The 23,388-nt window shown below is 42.6% G+C and overlaps 1 protein-coding gene across 1 annotated transcript in view; it reads left to right on the forward strand.

The window, feature by feature from the left end:
- The window catches only part of LOC126282015 (myrosinase 1-like), a 74,346-nt gene that overhangs the window by 31,120 nt on the left and 19,838 nt on the right, over positions 1 to 23,388 (forward strand). The window contains exons 6-7 of the mRNA XM_049981408.1: positions 18,441 to 18,535; positions 18,721 to 18,868. Of these exons, the coding sequence (XP_049837365.1) occupies positions 18,441 to 18,535; positions 18,721 to 18,868 (243 nt within the window). The remainder of the gene's footprint in view (positions 1 to 18,440; positions 18,536 to 18,720; positions 18,869 to 23,388) is intronic.

Consider the following 23,388-nt stretch of genomic DNA (forward strand, 5'->3'; position numbering starts at 1 on the left):
TTCAAGAGAAGTCAACAGCTGTACGAGGTGAGAGTGAGAAAGAAGCATTCAATGACTTAGAAAATAAAACTTTGTCCCCATATCTGACAGAAACCCTAAGAGGTCTAAGTGTTACGTAAAATCAGTAAGCGGTGGGAAATCATCTATTCAGTTACTCAGTGGCCATACAGGCACAGAGGCGGTGGGTATCAGAAGCAGGGTTGAGATACTGAATACAGTCATCCGAAATTGTATCAGAATCGTAATACAGTGCCACCCTTCAATCATCGTACGAACGTCGAATTGTCTGATATTTAAATAACCTAACAGAAAAGCAACTACAACCGCTTAGCATTGGAAAGGCATGAGAAACAGATGGGGTACATGCAACATTCTACAAAGATTCCGCGAAAGAACTTGCTTCCCTTCTAGCAGCGGCTTATCGTAGTTCGCTAGAGCAATGAATGGTATCCAGCGACTGGAAAAAAAGCGCTGGTTCTTCCAGTTTTAAGAAAAACTCGTAGGAGAGACACGTTTAATTATAGGCCGATATAGTTGACTTCAATCTGATAAAGAACTATGGACCTTGTCTTAGCTCAAGACTTACGACGTTCCGGATAACGGAAAAGTACTCTATAAAATTCAGCATGAATTCGGAAAACAGAAATCTGACCGAATTCTGCTTGCTTTGTTCCTCCACAAGATCCCTAGCGCTGTAGACAACGGCGTCAGGTTTGGGCCGCGCTCCTTGAATTCATGAAGGCATTTGACACCGTTCCGCACAGTCATCTAGTGATAAATACAAGATTAACGAGAATCGGACGAGATCCTCGACTGGATTCAGGACTTCCCTGGAGAAACTACTCAACATGTCGCTCTTAACAGAACAAAACAAATAAATTTAAACGTGATTTCTGGAGTGAGAGGAACCTTACTCTTTACAATCTATATAAATGATCTAGTAGAAGGCGTCGTAAGCTCTTTAAGACTGCATGCAGATGATGCGGATGTCTGTAAGAAAGCAGCAACGGCAGAAGATTTGCGAAATGATCTACATAAGACTGACGAGTGGTGCAGGCTCTGGCAGTGGGTCCTCAACGTAAATAAATGTGAAATATTGCACACATTTAAGAAAAGAAATCAACTATTATACAACTACACTACTTATGAGATATTTCTAGAAACACTAAGCACCTCAAAATATCTTAGGAGTAGCTATCCAGACAGATCTAAAGAGCAATAACCACATAAATCAAAAAGTAGGAAAAGCAGACAGCAGATTGAATTCAGTCATCCACGAAAGTAGTGGCTTACAAGGCACTTGTTCGATCGATTTTTGACTCTCATTCATCTATCTGGGTTACTAACCAGGATGTACTGACAGAAGACATCGAGAAGTTCCAACGAAGAGCGGCGCGTTACATCACAGTATTGTTTAGTCGGCGGGAGAGCGTTACAGAGCTGCTTAACAAGCTCCAGTGGTACGCACTAAAAGAGAAGGTTGTCCGTCTCTGTGAAATGTGCAGATGAAATTTCGAGGGAGAACTTTTTGGGAGTTTTTGAAAACGTACTATTTCCTCCTACACACAAACGTCTCGCAAAATGACCTCACGAAAAAATATGAGAAATTGGACGCAATGCAGAGGCTTAGCGATAATCATTACCGAGTGGAACAGGGAAGGGGACATCAGTTAGTGCTACCGGGATCTCCTGCGATACCTCATCAGGTGGCTTGTGGAGTGCTGATGTAGATGTAAATATTCCCGTTCTATGACAAATAGGTTCTCCTCTCAGTGTTCTTCCATGCTGTGAAAAGAAAGTATCGTCAGTGTTTTTTTCCTCAATGGGGCATAACAGCTACTTACAAATGGCAAATGGTTCTAGCAGTCGTACAAAATTTATACCGAAGAGCTAAAGAAGCTGGAATGGCCCTACATGTTAAATTACAGAGATATGTAAGCAGGCTCAATACGGCGCTGAAGTCGGCAACACCTATATAAGACACCAAGTGTCTGGCGCAGTTTTTAGATTGGGTACTGTTGTGACAATGGCAAGATATCAAGTTTTGAGTGACTTTCAACGTGATGATATAGTCGATGCACGAGCTATGGGACACAGCACCTCCGAGGTAGCGATGAATTGGGGATTTTCCCGTACGACCATTTCATGAGTGTACCGTATCAAGAGTCAGGTAAAACATCAAATCTCCGACATCGCTGAGGCCGGAGAAAGATCCTGCAAGGATGGGACCAACGACAACTGAAGAGAATCATTCAACGTGATAGAAGTGCAACCCTTCAGCAAATTGCTGCATATGTCTGTGCTAGGGCATCAACAAGTGTCGGGATGCGAACCATTCAACGAACCATCATCGATTGCGCTTTCAGAGCCGAAGGTCCATTCGTGTACCCTCGATGACTGCATGACACGCTTTACGCCTCAGCTGGGCCCATCAAAATTGACACTGGGCTGTTGATGACTGGAGACGTGATGCCTGGTCGGACGAGTCTCGTTTCAAATAGTGTCGAGCGAATGTACCTGTACGGGTATGAAACCAACCCTCATGAATCCATGGACCCTGCATGTCAGCAGGGGACTGTTCAAGCTTGTGGAGAATCTGTAATGGTGTGGGGCGTGTGTAGCTGGAGTAAAATGGGACTCCAAATACGTCTATATACTAATATGACAGGTGACACGTACGTAAGCTTCCTTTCTGATCACCTGCATCCGTTCATGTCCATTGTGCGTTCCAATTCCAGCAGAAGAATGCAACACGCCACATGTCAAGAATTGCAAAAGAGTGGCTCCAAGAACTCTCTTCTGAGTTTAAAAACTTCAGCTAGCCCCCAAAGTCCCCAGAATGAACATTATTGGTCATATCTGGGATGCCTTGCAACGCGCTATACTGGAGAAATGTACTACTTCAGACATTAGCCGAATCCATAACACGTCAGCGTACTCGCGGAGGCTCTACATGATTTTAGGGTGGCTTATTCAGCGCACACACACACACACACACACACACACACACACACACACACACACACACACATATATATATATATATATATATATATATATATATATATATATGTGTGTGTGTGTGTGTGTGTGTGTATGTGTGTGCAAGCCTCTTAAAATCCGAGTACCTACTGCAACCTACACCCTGAACCTGCTCAGTGCGTTCACCTCGTAGTCCTCTGCGATTTTTACCCTCCATGCTCCTCCCCCCCCCCCCCCCCAATATTAAATTGGTGATTCCTTGATGCCTCAGAACGTATTCTATCCACCGATTCCTTCTTATAGTGAGGTTGTGACACAAATTCCTCTTCTCTCCAATTCTATTCATTACCTCCCATTAGTGACGTAATATACCCATCTAATCTTCAGCATTCTTCTGTAGCACCACATTTCGAAAGCATGTATTCCCATCCTGTCGAAACAATTTACTGTCCATGTTTCACTTCCATAAATGGCTACACTCCATTCAAATACTTAAAAAAAAAGAACTTTCTGATATTCAAATCTATACTCGATCTTAGCAAAAGTCTCTTCTTCAGAAACGCTTTTGTTACCATTGCAAGCCTACATATTATATCCCCTCTCCTTCGACTGTCATTAGTTAGTTTGCTGCCTCCATAGCAAAACTCATCTACTACTTTAAGTGTCTCGTTTCTTAATCTGATCCCCTCAGCACCGCCTGATTTAATTCGACAACTTTCCATTATCCGTGTTTTACTTTTGTTGTTGTTCATCTTGTATCCTTCTTTCAAGACACCCTCCATTTTGTTCAACTGCTCTTCTAAGTGCTTTGCTGTGTCTGATAGAATTACAATGTCATCGGTAAACATCAAAGTTTTTATTTCTTCTCCATGGATTATAATTCATACTCCAAATTTTTCTTTTGTTTCCTTTACTCCTTGCTCAATATGTAGAATGAATAACATCTGGAATAGGCTGAAAACCTTTCTTACTTCCTTCTCAACCACTGCTTCACTTTCATGTCCCTCGAATCTTATAACAGCAACCTGGTTTCTGTACACTTTGTAAACAGCCTTTAGCTCCCTGTATTTCACCCCTGAAACTTTCATAATTAGAGTATTGCAGTCAACATTGTCAAAAAGCTTAATTTAAGTCTACAGATGTTAGAAAGGTAGGTTTGCTTTTCGTTAAGCCCTCTTCTAAGATAAGTGGTAGGGTCAGTATTGCCTAGCGTGTTCCAAACATTTCTATGGAATCCAAACTGATATTCCACGACGTCAGCTTCTACCATTCTTTCCATTCGTCTGTAAGGGATTACTGATAGTATTTTGCAGCCATGACTTATTAAACTGATAGATCGGTAATTTTTACACCTGTCGACACCTGCTTTCTTTTGGATTGGAATAATTATATTCTTCTTGAAATATGAGGGTATTTCACTTGTCTCATACATCTTGCTTATCAGATGGTAGAGTATTCTCATGGCTTGCTCTCCCAGGTCTATCAGTAATTCTAATGGAATGTTGTATGCTCTCGGGGCCTATTTTTGACTTAGGTCTTTAAGTGCTCGGTCAAATTCTTCATGGAGTATCATTTCTCCCATTCATCTTCACCTACGTCCTCTTCCAATGCCATAATATTGCCCTCAAGTACATCGATCTTGTATAGGCCCTCTGTATACTTCTTCCATCTCTCTGCTTTCCCCTCGTTGCTTAGGACTGGTTTTCTGGCTGAGCGTGGATGGGTGTAGGGTATGTTGGTATGGGGGAGGTTGGGTGGGCGGGTGTGCGTGTATGTGCGTTTGTGCACAGAAAAGAGCACTTTACGTTGTACCAGTTTCTGGTCGGTCCATACGCGCATGGAACGCAGTAAGACCATTTGCTTCAACGCCTATGTTTTCTGTGTTGTAATATATTCCCAGATTCCTCACTTGATTTTGTTTCTTGAAATGGAACGTTCACAGTGACATGTGTGGTCTACAGCCACCTGGATAAGTAATATGAAGAGTAATACAGGTAAAAAGCATTCATCTTCAGAGCTTTGCGAGAACTGTGGAAGTAACACACATTTTAAAACGGAAAAGAATATAAAAGGGTTATAATTATTTGTAACAAGGCCCGACACGCATTCGATACACTATGAAGGTCAGCACTATCTAATTACCATACTGGACATTCATTCTGCAGAAATGAATACAGAGATTCCCAAATCATTTAGTATATTAATTTAACTCTAGTCAAAATGTAGTTACAATGGATTCAATTAACATTTATAAATGCATATAACTTTATTGTGGAACTTAATAGATGGCAAGGCGAAAGAGTTATGTTAGCCGCACTCCGATACGTAAGTAAAATCGAACACGAAAAGGGCAGAATCGACAGAGGTAACAGTCCAACTACTTATGAAGAACAGTAACTCGCCTACACCTACAATCACCAGCGTTGCCACTGAAACGATGGACCGAATTTTTGGAAGTACACAGTTTGTACAGAGAACGTGAATGATCGCAAGGGCTAAGTGCTTTTGATTCCCATCTCCATTGTGCAGAGTAATTTTTCTTTTTTCCGAATTAATGTTTGTTAACGACTTCCAGACATGGTGCACCCCACCACCGAATTCTTTGTAATAGTGGAGTTTAGGAAAAGAGTGTAGGAATGGCGATCGGAGTTGTTGTACATCTAGGATATGTACCCAATCTACACGAAATCCACGAACTCACCGGGTGTCACAACCTACATTCTCGGACTACCAAAACAGAAATAAATATTTGGAATGGTAAAGAGGAGCATAGCTATAAACAAAAAGTCGGGAAGATGTTCCGAACTCTATGTTTCTTTTTTGTTTCGACACCACAAGGGAGAGTGTCTCTCACAAACGTATGCATACAACTTTAAAAAAAATTAAATATCTAATAAAAAAATGTAAATTTTCTTCTTTTTTTGTCATCAGTCTACTGACTGGTTTGATGCGGCCCGCCACGAATTCCTTTCCTGTGCTAACCTCTTCATCTCAGAGTAGCACTTGCAGCCTACGTCCTCAATTATTTGCTTGACGTATTCCAATCTCTGCCTTCCTCTACAATTTCTGCCCTCGACAGCTCCCTCTAGTACCATGGAAGTCATTCCCCCAAGTCTTAGCAGATGTCCTATCATCCTTTCCCTTCTCCTTATCAGTGTTTTCCACATATTCCTTTCCTCTCCGATTCTGCGTAGAACCTCCTCATTTCTTACCTTATCAGTCCACCTAATTTTCAACATTCGTCTATAGCACCACATCTCAAATGCTTGGATTCTCTTCTGTTCCGGTTTTCCCACAGCCCATGGTTCACTACCATACAATGCTGTACTCCAGACGTACATCCTCAGAAATTTCTTCCTCAAATTAAGGCCTTTTTTGCCATAGCCAGTCTGCTTTTGGTGTCCTCCTTGCTCCGTCCGTCATTGGTTATTTTACTGCCTAGGTAGCAAAATTCCTTAACTTCATTGACTTCGTGACCATCAATCCTGATGTTAAGTTTCTCGCTGTTCTCATTTCTACTACTTCTCATTACCTTCGTCTTTCTCCGATTCACTCTCAAACCATACTGTGTACTCATTAGACTGTTAATTCCGTTCAGCAGATCATTTAATTCTTCTTCACTTTCACTCAGGATAGCAATGTCATCAGCGAATCGTATCATTGATATCCTTTCACCTTGTATTTAAATTCCACTCCTGAACCTTTCTTTTATTTCCGTCATTGCTTCCTCGATGTACAGATTGAAGAGTAGGGGCGAAAGGTTGCAGCCTTGTCTTACACCCTTCTTAATACGAGCAATTTAAAGAAACATTAAATGGTTCTGACGGATGGCTGTTAAGAGTAGCCATAAAAGGGAATATTTTTCCTGCCGCAGCAGAAACAGATGATAGGGATCATTAACAGCTAGGCAACCAGAGATGTACCACGACAGAGTTAGAGCAGTTTTTAACATCGGTACCTCAGTAAAAAAAGATGAGAGGTACAGGGGTCCTCGTATATTCGGACTAAGTGGGGTCGTAGATTACCCGGATAACTGAGAATCCAGAGCACCTGGAACGACAGGAAAAAAAAAAAAAAGAAATGGAACGACGTGCTTCAATTGCTACAAGCACTGACGTAATATTTATTTTCTCAGATATACACATTATTTTCACGTAAATGTTGGTTAGAGTTTGCTTAAGAGTAAGGTTTCTTAATTCGGAAGACTCATGAAGTTTCTATTGAGCTTAATACGCTGTTTACGTTCCGCCTGATCTCGTAGGTGATTTACAAAGAATTGTTCGGCCGAAGCTGTTTCTGCATAGCAGTTCTAAATAAACAATTATTCGTTAAGAACTGCAATATGCAATACGTAACTGTAACACTAAATTTTATTTGAGACGGTCAATTTCGATCTACGATAAGACCAATATATTATCCAAAAGCCATCTTAGGTATAAATTTGCGTGATTGGAATAACAGTTATCAAATGCACCTTATTCCATCACATAACATGGTCTGCATTTAACCTCATAGACACAAACGTCTGTGAGGATAAACGGACACAATGTCACTAAAATACAGGGTGAACATTAATAAAATCGATAGACTGTAGGGACGGATTCCTGACTGGAAGTGGAGAAAACGGTCGAGAGGCAGCGCGGCTGTACCAAAGGAAGTACCATCACAGACACCAACACATCGTACTAAATTTCAAGCCCTCTTTCGGCTTTTGTGTGATCATGCGTTTTTTAAAACACACACGAACATTCGTGGAGCTGGCGGACTATGCCTACACAACATTTTAAGAACCCGGTCCTCCAAAAATGGTTCAAATGTCTCTGAGCACTATGGGACTCAACTGCTGTGGTCATCAGTCTCCTAGAACTTAGAACTACTTAAACCTAACTAATCTAAGGACATCACACACATCCATGCCCGAGGCTGGATTCGAACCTGCGACCGTAGCAGTCGCACGGTTCCGGACTGCGCGCCTAGAACCGCGAGACCACAGCGGCCAGCCCGGTCCTCCAGATCTGGTGTAAGCACAGTCCACCATCTCTATACACATTCGTCTGTCTGAAAGGACCCAAGATCGCACAAACGCCAATGAAGGGCTTGAAATGAAATGTTATGTCGTTGGTGTCTGTGAGGGTACTTTTTTTGGTACACTCGTGCTGCCTCTAGACTATTTCCAAATGTTTGGTCATACACAAACACCATCTCGACTTGTTTCGAACATGAATACCGGACTCTTCTGCTCCTTAAACTATGTTAACATCAATAACACAGCCGGCAACGCAAAAGGCAACATGGCACTGTCACTCGTCAGCGCCATCTACTGTGGCAACAATGCTTTCCTCTAACTCCAGTAACCCCCCCCCCCCCCCCCCCCCGCCCACCCCTGCCACTATGAACCATGGACCTTGCCGTTGGTAAGGAGGCTACCGTGCCTCAACGATACATATGGCCGTAACGTAGGTGCAATCACAACGGAGTAGTATCTGTTGAGAGGCCAGACGAACGGGTGCATCCTGAAGAGGGGCAGCACCCTTTTCAGTAGTTGCAAGGGCAACAGTCTGGATGATTGACCGATCTGGCCCTGTAACTCTAAACGGCCCTGCTGTTTTAGGTTAGAAAATTTAAAAAGGGAAATGTAGGTTAAAGTTAAATGTAATGGGAATTAGTGATGTGCGGTGGCAGGAGGAACAAGACCTTTGGTCAGGTGAATACAAGGTTATAAATACAAAATCAAATAGGGGTAATGCAGGAGAAGGTTTAATAATGAATAAAAAAAATAGGAGTGCGGGTAAGCTATTACAAACAGAATAGTGAACGCATTATTGTGGCCAAGATAGACACGAAGCCCACGCCCACCACAGTAGTACAAGTTTATATGCCAACTAGATCTGCAGATGATGAAGAAATTGATGAAATGTATGATGAGATAAAATAAATTATTCAGGTAGTGGAGGGAGATGAAAATTTAATTGTCATGGGTGACTGGAATTCGACAGTAGGAAACGGAAGAGAACAAAACGCAGTAGGTGAATATGGGTTAGGGCTGTGAAATGAAAGGGGAAGCCGCCTGTTAGAATTTGCACAGAGCATAACATAATCATAGCTAACACCTGGTTCAAGAATCATGAAAGAAGGTTGTATACATGGAAGAACCCTGGGGATACTAAAAGGTTTCAGATAGGTTATATAATGGTAACACAGAGATTCAGGAACCAGGTTTTAAACTGTAAGACATTTCCAGCGGCAAACATGGACTCTAACCAACATTTATTGGTTATGAACTGCAGATTAAAATTGAAGAAACTGCAAAAAGGTGGGAATTTAAGGAGATGGGACCTGGATAAACTAAAAGAACCAGAGGTTATACAGAGTTTCAGGGAGAGCATAAGGGAACAATTGACAGGAATGAGGGAAAGAAATACAGTAGAAGAACTATGGGTAGCTTTGAGGAATGTAATAGTTAAGACAACAAAGGATCAAGTAGGTAAAAAGACGATGGCTAGTGGAAATCCTTGAGTAACAGAAGGGATACTGAATTTAATTGATGAAAGGAGAAAATAAAAAAATGTAGCAGATGAAGCAGCCAAAAAGGAATACAACCGTCTCAAAAATGAGATCGACAGGAAGTGCAAAATGGCTAAGCGGAGATGGCTAGAGGACAAATGTAAGGATGTATAGGCTTATCTCATGAGGGGTAAGATACATACTGCCTACAGGAAAATTAAAGAGACCTTTGGAGAAAAGAGAACCACTTGTATTAGTATCAAGAGCTCAGATGGAAACCCAGTTCTAAGAAAAGAAGGAAAAGCAGAAAGGTGGAAGGAGTATATAGAGGGTCTATACAGGGGCGATGTTCTTGAGGAAATATTATGGAAATGGAAGAGGAGGTAGATGAAGATGGAATGGGAGATATGACACTGCGTGAAGAGTTTGACAGAGCACTGAAAGGCCTAAGTCGAAAAAACACCCCGGGAGTAGACAACATTCCATTAGAACTACTGACAGCCTTGGGAGAGCCAGTTCTGACAAAACTCTACAACCTAGTGAGCAAAATGTATGAGACAGGCGGAATACCCTCAGACTTCCAGAAGAATATAATAATTCCAATCCCAAAGGAATGAGGTGTTGACAGATGCGAAAATTACCGAACTATCAGTTTAAAAGTCACAGCTGCATAATACTAACGCGAATTCCTTACAGACGAATGGAAAAACTGGTAGAAGCCGACCTCGGGGAAGATCAGTTTGGATTGCGTAGAAATTTTGGAACACGTGAGGCAATACTGACCCTACGACGTATCTTAGAAGAAAGGTTAAGGAAAGGCAAACCTGCTTTTCTATCGTTTGTAGACTTAGAGAAAGCTTTTGACAATATTGACTGGAATACTCTCTTTCAAATTCTGAAGGTGGCAGGGATAAAATATAGGGAACGAAAGGCTATTTGCAATTTGTACAGCAGACAGAATGCAGTTATAAGAGTCATGAAAGGGAAGCACCTGTTGGGAAGGGAGTGAGACAGGCTTGTAGCCTCTCCCCGATGCTATTCAATCTATATATTGAGCAAGCAGTAAAGGAAATGAAAGAAAAGTTCGGAGTAGGTATTAAAATCCATGGAGAAGATATAAAAACTTTGAGGTTCGCCGATGACATTGTGATTCTGTCAGAGACAGCAAAGGATTTGGAAGAGCTGTTGAACGGAATGGACAGTGTCTTGAAAGGAGGATATAAGATGAACATCAACAAAAGCAAAACGAGGATAATGGAATGTAGTAGAATTAAGTCGGGTGATGCTGAGGTAGTTAGATTAGGAAATGAGACACTTAAAGTAACAAAGGAGTTTTGCTATTTGGGAGTAAAATAACTGATGATGGTAGAAGTAGAGAGGATATAAAATGTAGACTGGCAATGACAGGGAAAGCGTTCCAGAAGAAGAGAAATTTGTTAACATCGAGTATAGATTTAAGTGTGAGGAAGTCGTTTCTGAAAGTATTTGTATGGAGTGTAGCCATGTATGGAAGTGAAACATGGATGATAAATAGTTTGGACAAGAAGAGAATAGGAGCTTTCGAAATGTGGTGCTACAGAAGAATGCTGAAGATTAGATGGGTGGATCACATAACTAATGAGAAGGTATTGAATACAATTGGGGAGAAGAGGAGTTTGTGGCACAACTTGACTAGAAGAAGGGATCGGTTGGTAGGATATGTTCTGAGGCATCAAGGGATCACCAATTTAGTACTGGAGGGCAGCATGGAAGGTAAAAATCGTAGAGAGAGACCAAGAGATGAATACACTAAGCAGATTCAGAAGGATGTAGGCTGCAGCAGGAGAACCTGGGACATGAAGAGGCTTGCACAGGATAGAGTAGCATAGAGAGCTGCATCAAACCAGTCTCAGGACTGAAGACCACCACAACAACAACGTCTCCAGTCAGGAATCCGCCACTGAATTTGACCGTTTTAATAATGTTCACCCTGTATGCGTAACATTATCTCCATCACTATCAGTGACAGAACAACGTGCATCTGTTAACTGTCATTCCAGTTATGCAAACACGTAGTGAGATGGTTTTGTACTGATTGTAGTCTGATATCAGAGCGAAATCGAGCGTCTCTAATAAAATATACTGTACAGTGGTGTATTGAATAATGCAATTGTTGAAATTCACCAAAGCTGTACATCAGCATCATAAAATATTTTAAACTATTGTTTAAATCCAGCTTCGTTGTTGTCGCTGTATGTGTCATAATATAATATCTTGAGGTTAACCTCCAACTTCTTCATTTAATCGATCAAGACTATCGCCATTGGCAGCAACCACAAAAATGGCGTTAATTACGTCGTCAAAAACCATTCCTCAGCCAACGTTATTTCGCATCCACCGTCAATGAATCCTGGGAACTTTGCATATGTTTCACAAAAATATACAGCAGAAATGTTTTCCAACAGTTGGTCATTACATCCAGTGCGTCTAACCTTTTGTACTTAGACAATAGCACCTTCGTTTCCTTTGTTCTCATTTTATAACCGCAACAAACGTGGCCATTACAGTGCTCTACACTTTACTTCTTGACTGTGTACGATGGTTAGAAGCATTTAATTGCAGTGATTCTCGTCGTAGATGGATAATTAAAAAACTGCCTTGATTGAGCTGAAATCTGAATTAATGAGGGTCAGATAAACGAGATAAGTTTCCACCGTATAGATAAAATCGGAGCCCTAATAGTTTATCCCGGACTGACAAGATACTATCACAACATAAAATAATTTTCACTGAACTTGCAGAACACAATGCATTAAACAACTCGCTCTGGGGGAAGACTAAACATTTAAAATACAAAGTGAAACAAGGTACGCGAATCAGTAAACCAGCATCGGACTGGAACAACAGGAGCTATAAGAAATAATATTTTAATCTAATGCAGACGCCTGTGTCACCTCAACTAAATGACGTAAGGTGACGTACAAGGGGAGACAGAAGCCACTATCGAATGTCATTAACTGCCAGCATCAGAGCACTCCGCCTGGACGAGGCTCCGTGGAGATCGTATTTCCCAATGCAGGACATGTTGACCAGCGGTACGCTCCGCACGTAATGTGTTTTCACACGTCGGGCGCCCTGCCGTAACGGCTATTGACTTGGCTGCTTACATCACAGCTGACGGTACAGTGTTGGATAATGTCGCATTTGTGGGCGACAGACTTTCCCGACGCGAAGTAAACAGGTGTCCATCACCGAGGCTGCGCTACGGCGGGGCCAAAGCATCGTCGATGCAGGCCCAGCGCTATTCCGCCTCCAGATACGGCTTCTACGTCGACAGCCACTGCTTTTATTTATTTATTTTTTTCGTTGGACCTCAAAGACTATACAGCCAACAGTAATTACAAAAGCGGCTCATGTAACATAATTGCAATTTGCACAGTAGGACAATAAAAAGGGTTCAATGTGAAACTATAAGTCCTTAATGTGAAATAAAAACACTAAAAGACGAACACCAGAGAGGCAGTAGTAGTTACAATAGTGCCCAGCTGTATTAGAGCAATTTCCATAACAGAACAATGATAATACTCTGAGTAGCAAGGATAACTTTCTTATATACACTACTGGCCATTAAAATTGCTACACCAAGAAGAAATGAAGACGATAACCGGGTTTTCGTTGGAGAAATATATTATACTAGAACTGACATGTGATTACATTTTCACGCAATTTGGGTGCATTGATCCTGAGAAATCAGTACCCAGAACAACCATCTCTGGCCGTAAGAATGATGTTGATACGCCTGGGCATTGATTCAAACAGAGCTTGGATGGCGTGTACAGGTACAGCTACCCATGCAGCTGCAGCACGATATCGCAGTTCATCAAGAGTAGTGACTGGCGTATTGTGACGAGCCTGTTACTCGGCCACCATTGACAAGACGTTTTCATTTGGTGAGAGATCTGGAGAATGTGCTGGCTAGGGCAGCAGCCGAACATTTTCTGTATCCAGAAAGGCCTGTACTGGACCTGCAACTTGCGGTCGTGCATTATCCTGCTGAAGTGTAGGGTTTCGCAGGGATCGAATAAAGGGTAGATCCATGGGTCGTAACACATCTGAAATGTAACGTCCACTGTTCAAAGTGGCGTCAATACGAACAAAACGGGACTGAGACGTGTAACCAATGGCACCCCATACCATCACGGCGGGTGATACGCCACTATGGCGATGTCGAATACATGCTTACAATGTGCGTTCACCTCGGTGTCGTCCAACGCGGATGCGATCATCATGATGCTGTAAAAGGAACCTGGATTCATCCGAAAAAATGTCGTTTTGCCATTGGTGCATCCAGGTTCGTAGTTGAGTACACTATCGCAGGCGCTCCTGTCTGTGATGCAGCGTCAAGGGTAACCGCAGCCATGGTTTTCGAGCTCATAGTCCATGCCACTGCAAACGTCGTCGAACTGTTCATGCAGATGGTTGCTGTCTTGCAAACGTCCCCATCTGTTGACTCAGGGTGCGAGATGTGGCTTCACGATCCGTTACAGCCATGTGGATAAGAAGCCTGTCATCTCGACTGCTAGTGATACGAGGCCGTTGGGATCCAGCACGGCGATCCGCAATACGCTCCTGAACCCACAGATTCCATATTCTGATAAGTCATTAGATCTCGACCAACGCGAGCAGAAATGTAGCTATACGGTAAACCGCAATCGCGATAGGCTACAATCCGACCTTTATCAAAGTCGTAAACCTGATAGTAAGCATTTCTCCTCCTTACACGGGCCATCACTACAACGTTGCACCAGGCAAAGCCGGTCAACAGTTGATTGTGTATGAGTAATCGGTTGGAAACTTTCGTCATGTCAGCACGTTGTAGGTGTCGCCACTAGCGCCAACCTTGTGCGAATGCTCTGAAAAGCTAATCATTTGCATGTCACAACATCTTCTTTATACGGTTAAAATTCGCGTCTGTAGCATGTCATCTTTGTGGTGTAGCAACTTTAATGGTCAATAGTGTACATTTAAAAAAGAAAACACGAAATTACGACCCATGGTTCGAAGCGGTACGGTTTCAGAGGATAATTATACGCATATCAACATAATTAAAACAAGAGACGTTGAGTTTCATCTGCCAGTCCGTTTATCAAACTCAAGAATTGTGTTTTCTGCAACTCTGTGAATCCGTGAGGATCAATAGGAGTTGGAAGACATACCTGCCATAATTAGTAGCCCCTCTGTTGATCAGTAACTCCACCGTGTAGACAGAGATTCAAGCGGCAGTGCAAACATTTTTTTTATGTGTCGTTAGAGGGCCCGACTTTTAGATCCAGCCTTATCAATGGAAGTATACTTTAGCTATTGTCGGGTAAGGAAGTGCTCCACGTTGGGATCAATGTTCGTCCCCTTTCCGAAATTGGATGGCTATCGGTAAAAGAGTTCGGTTCGTCCTTCGTCTGTTAGGAGCCTCCTTGAGGGAGGCACAGTCAAATATGGAAGACCGACAAAGAGAAAACTATCGGACATTATTTGCCGCCGTATGGTGATCGGCATGGCAGACGATTCCACTGAGAGTGCTTTGTGGGCACAGATTTCTTGGCTCCAAGAATAACATCAATCATCTATACAAGGGGACATAGGGTTAAACATCGATGTTGACGCTTTGTCATAGACGATGCTGTCATAATCGAAGACCTTACACAGACTTAAGAGGCCCGCATCTCGTGGTCGTGCGGTAGCGTTGTCGCTTCCCACGCCCGGGTTCTCAGGTTCGATTCCCGTCGTGGTCAGGGATTTTCTCTGCCTCGTGATGGCTGGGTGTTGTGTGATGTCCTTAGGTTAGTTAGGTTTAAGTAATTCTAAGCTCTAGGGGACTGATGACCATAGATGTTTAGTCCCATACTGCTCAGAGCCATTTATTTTTGAGCCAGACTTAAGAGGAGTCGGTTCCTTTCCCCACCAAACTCTAGCATGCATCCGCGATGTATTCGCAATGTGTTCCACCTTGTCTTTTAGTGACCCAACTGGACATGGGTACATCAGTTTGCAGTCAAAGTAGAAGTTAAGTAGCTAAGCATGTGACTGTACGGGAAGGTTGCAAGGACCAAGTAGAAGTTCAGATGAGAAGTAATTGTGTCGTTTCCTTGTGAACATTACTATTGCAATTTTTTCGTGTGGCAATGTGAGTCAACTCCCCAGCTCCCATGTGGCCATGTTGACACCTGCGTCGTAAAGCCATAACGTTGCCACCCAAAAGCACGACGAATGGGAGTACATACAAACGTCGCCCACGCATCTCGGCAAGAGCATAGTGAGCGAGTCAATATAGCACACAGTGGAAGGTACGTGGCGTTATGCGAGGCCCGTATAACACATTGTCCTGCTCACGCCAGCCACTGCTTCGGCCCCAGGCGCCTTCGCACTGTATGCTACCAACTCCTGTGTTGGGAGGGGTGTTACGTTCCTTTAATTACCGAATGCGAATTCAGACACTACAAATCAGATAGCAAAAAGTCTTACGAATATTCTGCATTGACATAATACGAATTTCCGTTTTTATACTACAGGTTCGGCTTTGTACAGCCGGACAAGGAAATGATAGTAAGATACGCAGAGCAGGACAGATCTTGTGTATAGAGTTCAGAATTATTAAGTCAAATTCTTCTCCCATAAAGCTGACTTCATGTGCTAGAATAATTCATGAAACATTTGTCGGATGTCCCATAGACTCCTCTCCAGCCTCCTTGCGATAAACATAATTAAAATAACGTAATAACTTTGAGATTTTATGCCACTGTGTTCTGGGTAGACTTGCTACTAGTCGGCATCCATTACATGCTCAACATTTCTTCAAACTTACTTCATGCGGTGTGGAGTGGAGGGCACCTGCTCTTCTATCCCCCCCCCATTAAGATTAACCTCTATTGTCATCAGATAAAGATATCAAGGCAGTATTCTTACGAATAAGTATTTACACTAACTGCAGGTACACGTAACAGTTAGACTGCGTGAAAATTATTACTAAGAATAGTAATATCCATTTTGCCCTATGTTAGTAATTTTAGGTTCATAACAACTCCAGTGAATTTGATTAACGCGAGTAATGTCATTTTTATGATATACTAGCTGAACAGCCCGACGTTGCCCGGGTATCCATGTTGCTAGTTTCCTATTACAAGCGAAAACAAAGAGTGAACTGTGTTTTTACTGTAACATCGAAGAAATTTCTTTTCCATGTATTTGTGAAAATATCATTGGCATTATGAAACAGTCCCAGAACAAATGTGCATAATGTACATATGTGTAAGTACATATGTGGGAGAAGAAACATGATCCTGGACAGTTTCCATACGTTGGAGGCAGCTGCTTCGGTGTCTAAATCACGATTCTACGAACGTCTCTATGGTAACGCCTCTTCATAGCCCTGTAGACGGCTACTGTTCTAGCCTACAGCCGTTTGCGCTTGGCATATGGAAGCTGTCAAAAGCGTGGCCGGCTGTCATGGATTTCCTTAAGTTACATCGATTCTTAGGGGTGTCTTTAGTTTAAAAAAAAAAATGTAATGAGACTTCATGTACCAGGCGGCATTTTTTCACGTATCTCAGCATTTATGACGTCATATCTCTTGAACTATGTGTCGTACAGTGATATATTTGTGCAGGTACATTCAGTGGCGTATGTGGATACCATCTGTTGAACGTGTTCCGAGTAGAGATCGTAACAAAGAAATAAAACTTAAACGCTATGTAGTTTTTCACGCACCTCTTTATGACGCCTTACATTCTGAACTATGATAGGAAGGTGGTTCTTCCCACAGCAATTGTTCCTGGCGGTAAAGTACAAGTGTACTACGTTTGCCTGCAATTATTTCAGTGGTTTAGGAGACGCGGAACACATGCATGCACATACACACTCAGGTACTCATACACACACACGCGCACGCGCACACACACACGCACACACACACACACACACACACACACACACACACACCCACACACACACATCCATTTTTATAATATGTATAGATATTCATGCAATTCCTAGTGTCTCCGTTTGCGGTGAAGCACATCTAGTTTTACCGATTACGACTACAAGAATGGTATACTTTAAAAATGTGACAGGGAAGACATCTTCAACGCCTGTGAGTCTGGCTTATTTTATCGTTTCTTAAGAAATAAAACTTGATGTTCAGGGGCTTCCCACTAAGGATAGAATCGCGATATCTGTAGAATTTTGTCCACTTTGTTCCCCGATTGGATCCTCAGTTAAAATACTCAATGACTCACATCCTGGAGGAATCGGTTCACATCCGTGTCCGTCTATCCTGATTTGGATTTCCTGTGATTTCTCTAAATCCCTCCAGACAAATCCTTAGATGTTTCCTTAGAAAGGACACGGCAGTTTCCTTCCCTGTCCTTGAGCCGGCCGCGGTGGCCGAGCGGTTCTAGGCGCTTCAGTCTGGAACCGCGAGACTGCTACGGTCGCAGGTTCGTATCATGTCTCGGGCATGGATGTGTGTGATGTACTTAGGATAGTTAGGTTTAAGTAGTTCTAAGTTCTAGGGGACTGATGACCTCAGATGTTAAGTCCCGTAGTGCTCAGAGCCATTTGAACCATTTTTTGAACCTGTCCTTGAAAACAGTCAGAGCTTCTGCTCTGTCCCTAATGACCTCGATGTGGAGGGGCGTTAAACCCTAAAATCCCCTCCTTCCTTTTTGAATAAATTGTATCATACTGTGTATGTACTTTCCATGTATAGTGCGTACCTACAAGAGCAGGAAATCGAATTAATACATTGACACAGTATATGACAATCTACAAGTACAGTATCATCCTTCAAATGTCTGTTTTTTTTTCAGTTGCAATTTAAACGGTGCGCAAAAACAATATAAAGTTCTACTAGGTTTCACGTTAAAGGTGTGTTACTTTTTGAGCATAGTAAAATTATTTAGTAAGAAATTTTTGTGTTTCAGGTAGTGTTGGGATTTCATTGGATGTCCAAGGAAGTGCCCCACTTACGAATTCGACAAAAGACGTTGTGGCTGCTGACAGATACCAGCAGTTTGAGGTAAATGCCGTGAGGAAATACGAGTAAAATTCTTTTGTGATGTTACTCAGCTCACAAGTGTCATTGGTCTGAAGCCTTGTGGGTTCAGTGTTCTCAGTAGTACAAATTAGCTCAATGTACACGAGCAACATTTCCACATAGTCTAAATTAAGCCGGCGATTGTACTCAAACACTCCCTGTTTCAGGCAGGACACTTCGCTCATCCCATATTCAGCCAAGAAGGTGACTATCCGGCAGTAATGCGCCAGAGAGTAGACGCCAACAGCAAGAGGGAGGGTCGACCACGTTCGAGGCTGCCAATATTTACGCAAGAGGAAGTGCAGTACATCAGAGGTACATGCACACACATGCACACAAACACACACACACACACACACACACACACACAACACTCGCACATTCAAACACATTCAGTTACGTACGTTTTAACCCGTACTTACACTCAACAGAAAATACATTGAAGGAAAATCACAAGCGTTGTACAGAAAATGTTTACTATTTAAATTTTTAATGAAGTCTTCTGAAGATGCTGCAGTTAATAGACAAGATTTTTTAATGATGTCAGTTGTGAATTTCACTTCATGTACAGCACATGATGTGTTCAATAAAACTTTTCACAGTAGACCAAAGTGATGCTTGACTGAAGAAGATGATGTTGAGTTGACTTGCTAACGACTGATTAGGGGGGTGGGTGGGAGGGATGGCTCTCAAGCACTTCCTATTGGAAGGAACTAAACTCTGTGGGGTTTAACGTAGCCATTCGATGGACGGATGTTATAGAAGACTGTGATACAATGTAATAAAAGGAAGTGGTGAATTTTGTAACCAAATCCTTCGTTTGTAGGTGGTATGCCATCCGATGGTCACGGTGGTTTTGATTCGCGCTAACGTAGAAAGTATTGGCTTTAATCATGGCTCCAACATCTTGAGGCTGGTGGCTTCCCCTGTCCACGTTAATACACTTTGAAATGTGTCATTAATCCTCCAAGGCAGGTAGCATTTACCAATGAGAATTGTCTTAGGGATGAAATTTTATTGCCGACGCGGTGGCCGTGCGGTTCTAGCGCTGCAGTCCGGAACCACGGGGCTGCTACGGTCGCAGGTTCGAATCCTGCCTCGGGCATGGATGTGTGTGATGTCCTTAGGTTAGTTAGGTTTAAGTAGTTCTAAGTTCTAGGGGACTGATGACCTCAGATGTTAAGTCCCATAGTGCTCAGAGCCATTTGAACCATTTGAGCCATGAAATTTTATTTATTGCAATCGATAACTACCACAGACAAGACTGTGATTGATTCTAACTTTAAAAGTAAACTAAACTAAACTCCTCCAGAACAAGCCATGAAGGCCCAACGGTACCGACCGGCCGCCGTGTTATCCTCAGCCCATAGGCGTCGCTGGATGCGGATATGGAGGGGCATGTGGTCAGAGGATGACGCACTCTGAACGATCATGTCGTCACTGTCATGGGGTTCAGATAGAGAAACTTCTGGCGATAGTGGATCAAGGAGAAGTCGTCAAACATAAAATCGAGACAGGCCTACTTCAAAATATGTTCTAGAGCGTTCTGTTAAGAAGTAAGAAGAGTCAGGAGTAGTTATGCTGCCGGAAAAATAAAAACACCAGGAAGTAACAGTATGACACAAACAAAAGTTGGTAGGCATGTTTCTACATCTGAAAGATGATGTCAATTCAAATTTCGCACCAGTCGCAAAAGATTGGCGCTAATAGCCTCGCTACGAGGATGAAAATCATGTTTGCTTTAAATACACGCTGTAGTGGTCGTGTGTGTTTGTTATCAATGCGAGTGGACATGGTCAGGTGATGCTAGTCAAGAATGCCCTTAAGGCAACAAAGACACCATTATCAACACCTCAGTGAGTTTGAAGGAGCTCGTGTAATAGCGCTACGAGAAGCTGGATGTTCCTTCTGTGATAATAGAGTGATAATAGAGAATGACTTCAGAGGAACGTAGCCATTTTTCATGATTGCTACGGTGCATGGAAACCGGACCTCGGACGATCCCTCAACACTCCCAAGAGGGTAGACCACCGTATTCCGCCTATGGCCCTGGTGCATATCCACCAGCAATATGAGCAGCAGTTAGCACCACAGTGAAACAACGAACTGTTGCAAAACGGATACTTCAAGGACAGCTCTGGACCAGACGCTCTGTAACGTGCATTCCACTGAACCGAAACTACTGCCGTTTGGTATATAAGTGACGTCAAGCGAGAGCTCACTAGAGAGCAGGGTGCAAATCTGTTGCCTTTTCTAGTAAAAGCTAATTCTGTCTCGGTACCATTTATAGCCGTGTATTGGTTAGAAGGAGGCCCGTTGAGGGCCTGCAACCAACCTTTCTGTATGCTAGACGGAAAGGACATAAACTGGAGTTTTGGTCAGGATTGTGATTTTCTATGAAAACAAGAGCACTCTCGCGGTTACCCCACGTATCCTGACTGCAAACTTGTACACCTGTCTGGTGATTTGGCCAGCAGTGCTGCCATTCATGAACAGCATTTCAGCGTCTGTTTTCCAACAGGACAACGCTCGCCGACATGCAGCTGTTGTAACCGAAATTGTTCTATAGGGTCTCGACATGTTGTCTTGGCCTGTTCTACCACCAGGTATGTCTCAAATCGAGCACATATGGGACATCATCGGGCGACAACTCCAGCGTCATCCACAACCAACATTACCCGATCCTGTTGAGACCCACCAAGAGCAATAGGCATGGAAATCCAACGCAGAAACGGACATCTGGCACCTGTTAAACACAGTGCTTGCGCATTTACATGGTTACAATCCGCATTCCAGTAGTTCCAAGGATTACTAATGTACCAGCATTTCACATTTGCAATGGCTTATGTCACGCTTGCATTAATATGTGATCTTGTAATGTTAATGACGTAGCCGGCCGGATTGGCCGAGCGGTTCTAGGCGCTAGAGTCTGGAACCGCGCAACCGCTACGGTCGCAGGTTCGAATCCTGCCTCGGGCATGGATGTGTGTGACGTCCTTAGGTTAGTTAGGTTTTAGTAGTTCTACGTTCTAGGGGATTGATGACCTCAGAAGTTAAGTCCCATAGTGCTCAGAGGCAGTTGTTAATCACATAAATATGTTACTTAGACAAAAGCATTCGTGGAATTTCATTGCTTTACATTAACTATATTTTGATGTTGCGATTATTTTTTTCTCACTGTATTTTAATATTCATGAACAAGACTGTTTTACAACGCTCTCCTTTGTTATCTGTATCATCATTCGATCACATTTGAGTTGTGAAGGGGGAGAGTCCGATGTTGAAATTTAGGTCTCCTGCGGATACAAGAGGCAAAATCAACGCATGCTGTTTCAGGGACGGTAGGTTTCTGTACTGTTATAATGACAGACCCGAAATTTCATTGCAATTTGCATCCCCCACTGGGGAAATCACCACCAAATGCATGAGCTGCGCCGTTCAGAAGTATGTATTACCTCGTGTGGTTTTCGAGGAAATTGTATTTTGCCATGTAACACGACTCGTGAACACGGGCGCACTCAGTGTGTACTTCAAACGTGCAATGGCACTGATCCTGCGATCGAGATAACAAGGCCAGCTCACCTTCGTGTCATCACCTATTTCATCCAGATTCATGGAGTGTCTAGCGCTTGGCCAGAAATCAAAGTGACAGAGCTGGGAGCGGGTATGAACTATTTACATCTTTGCAGGCTCCAGGCAGCGGTTGGCTCCCCCACGAAAAACACTACAGAGCGATAATCCGAAGGTCGAGGGTTACAGTTCCTCTGCGGATACTTTTTCTTCATTTTCAGTGTTTAAATTACACTGCAAATAAACCGAAATAATACTCAGTGTGCTGTATATCTTAACGTTTTCGTCAAAGGCATGAAATCGAGAGACAAAGGAAAATTTGGGATTACGAAATAATTTCTGGGAAGGGATCGCAATGCGTACATGAGAAATGCGTATGTAGAGTTAGATACTTCTAGTGTTGATGATCTTTATATGTTGGGTAATATTCATCGTAAAATAAGAGGAAGCTGCAATGTTTCCAGCATCTTACACACACATTGTACACGCCGCATTTCTTACAGTTTCTAATGAAAAACTAACTTGGTGAGAGGTTCTCTCACATCGCAGTTTGGCAGTAAACCACATCATAATTTGGCCTAATATTGCTGAGGACAGCTGATGATGTGCAATGAAATATTTTTTGGAGCAGTGTGCTTGGTATTTGATTTCTTTTTCTCTATCGAAGAGATAAGAGCAGTTTTTAAGCTATTTGGTAAAACTATTTAGCTGACGAGAAAAACAGACTTCGCAGGGTTGCACTAGCTGAGTGTATTTGGGGGCAGGTTGTCAACTTAAATACTGCACAATGCCAATCATTCTTCTTCTTCAAAAATATCGTAACAAATAAACAAACAAATAAACAAATAAATACCCCACTCATACGGTTATAGTTGGTGGGGACTTCAACCTACCCTCGGTATGTTGGCAAAAATACTTGCTCAAAACCGGTGGTAGGCAGAAAACGTCTTCCGAGATTGTCCTAAATGCTTTCTCCGAAAATTATTTCGAGCAGTTAGTCCACGAACCGACGCGAATTGTAAATGGTTGCGAAAACACACTTGACCTCTTGGCCACAAACAATCCAGAGATGATAGAGAGCATCATGACTGAGACAGGGATTAGTGATCACAAGGTCATTGTAGCTAGGCTCAATACCATTTCTTCCAAATCCATCAGAAACAAACGCAAAATAATTTTATTTAAAAAAGCGGATAAAGTGCCACTAGAAGCCTTCCTAAAAGACAATTTCCATTCCTTCCGAACTGACTATGCGAATATAGACG

The sequence above is a fragment of the Schistocerca gregaria genome, chromosome 7 (genome assembly GCF_023897955.1).
Source record: "Schistocerca gregaria isolate iqSchGreg1 chromosome 7, iqSchGreg1.2, whole genome shotgun sequence".
NCBI lineage: Eukaryota > Metazoa > Arthropoda > Insecta > Orthoptera > Acrididae > Schistocerca > Schistocerca gregaria.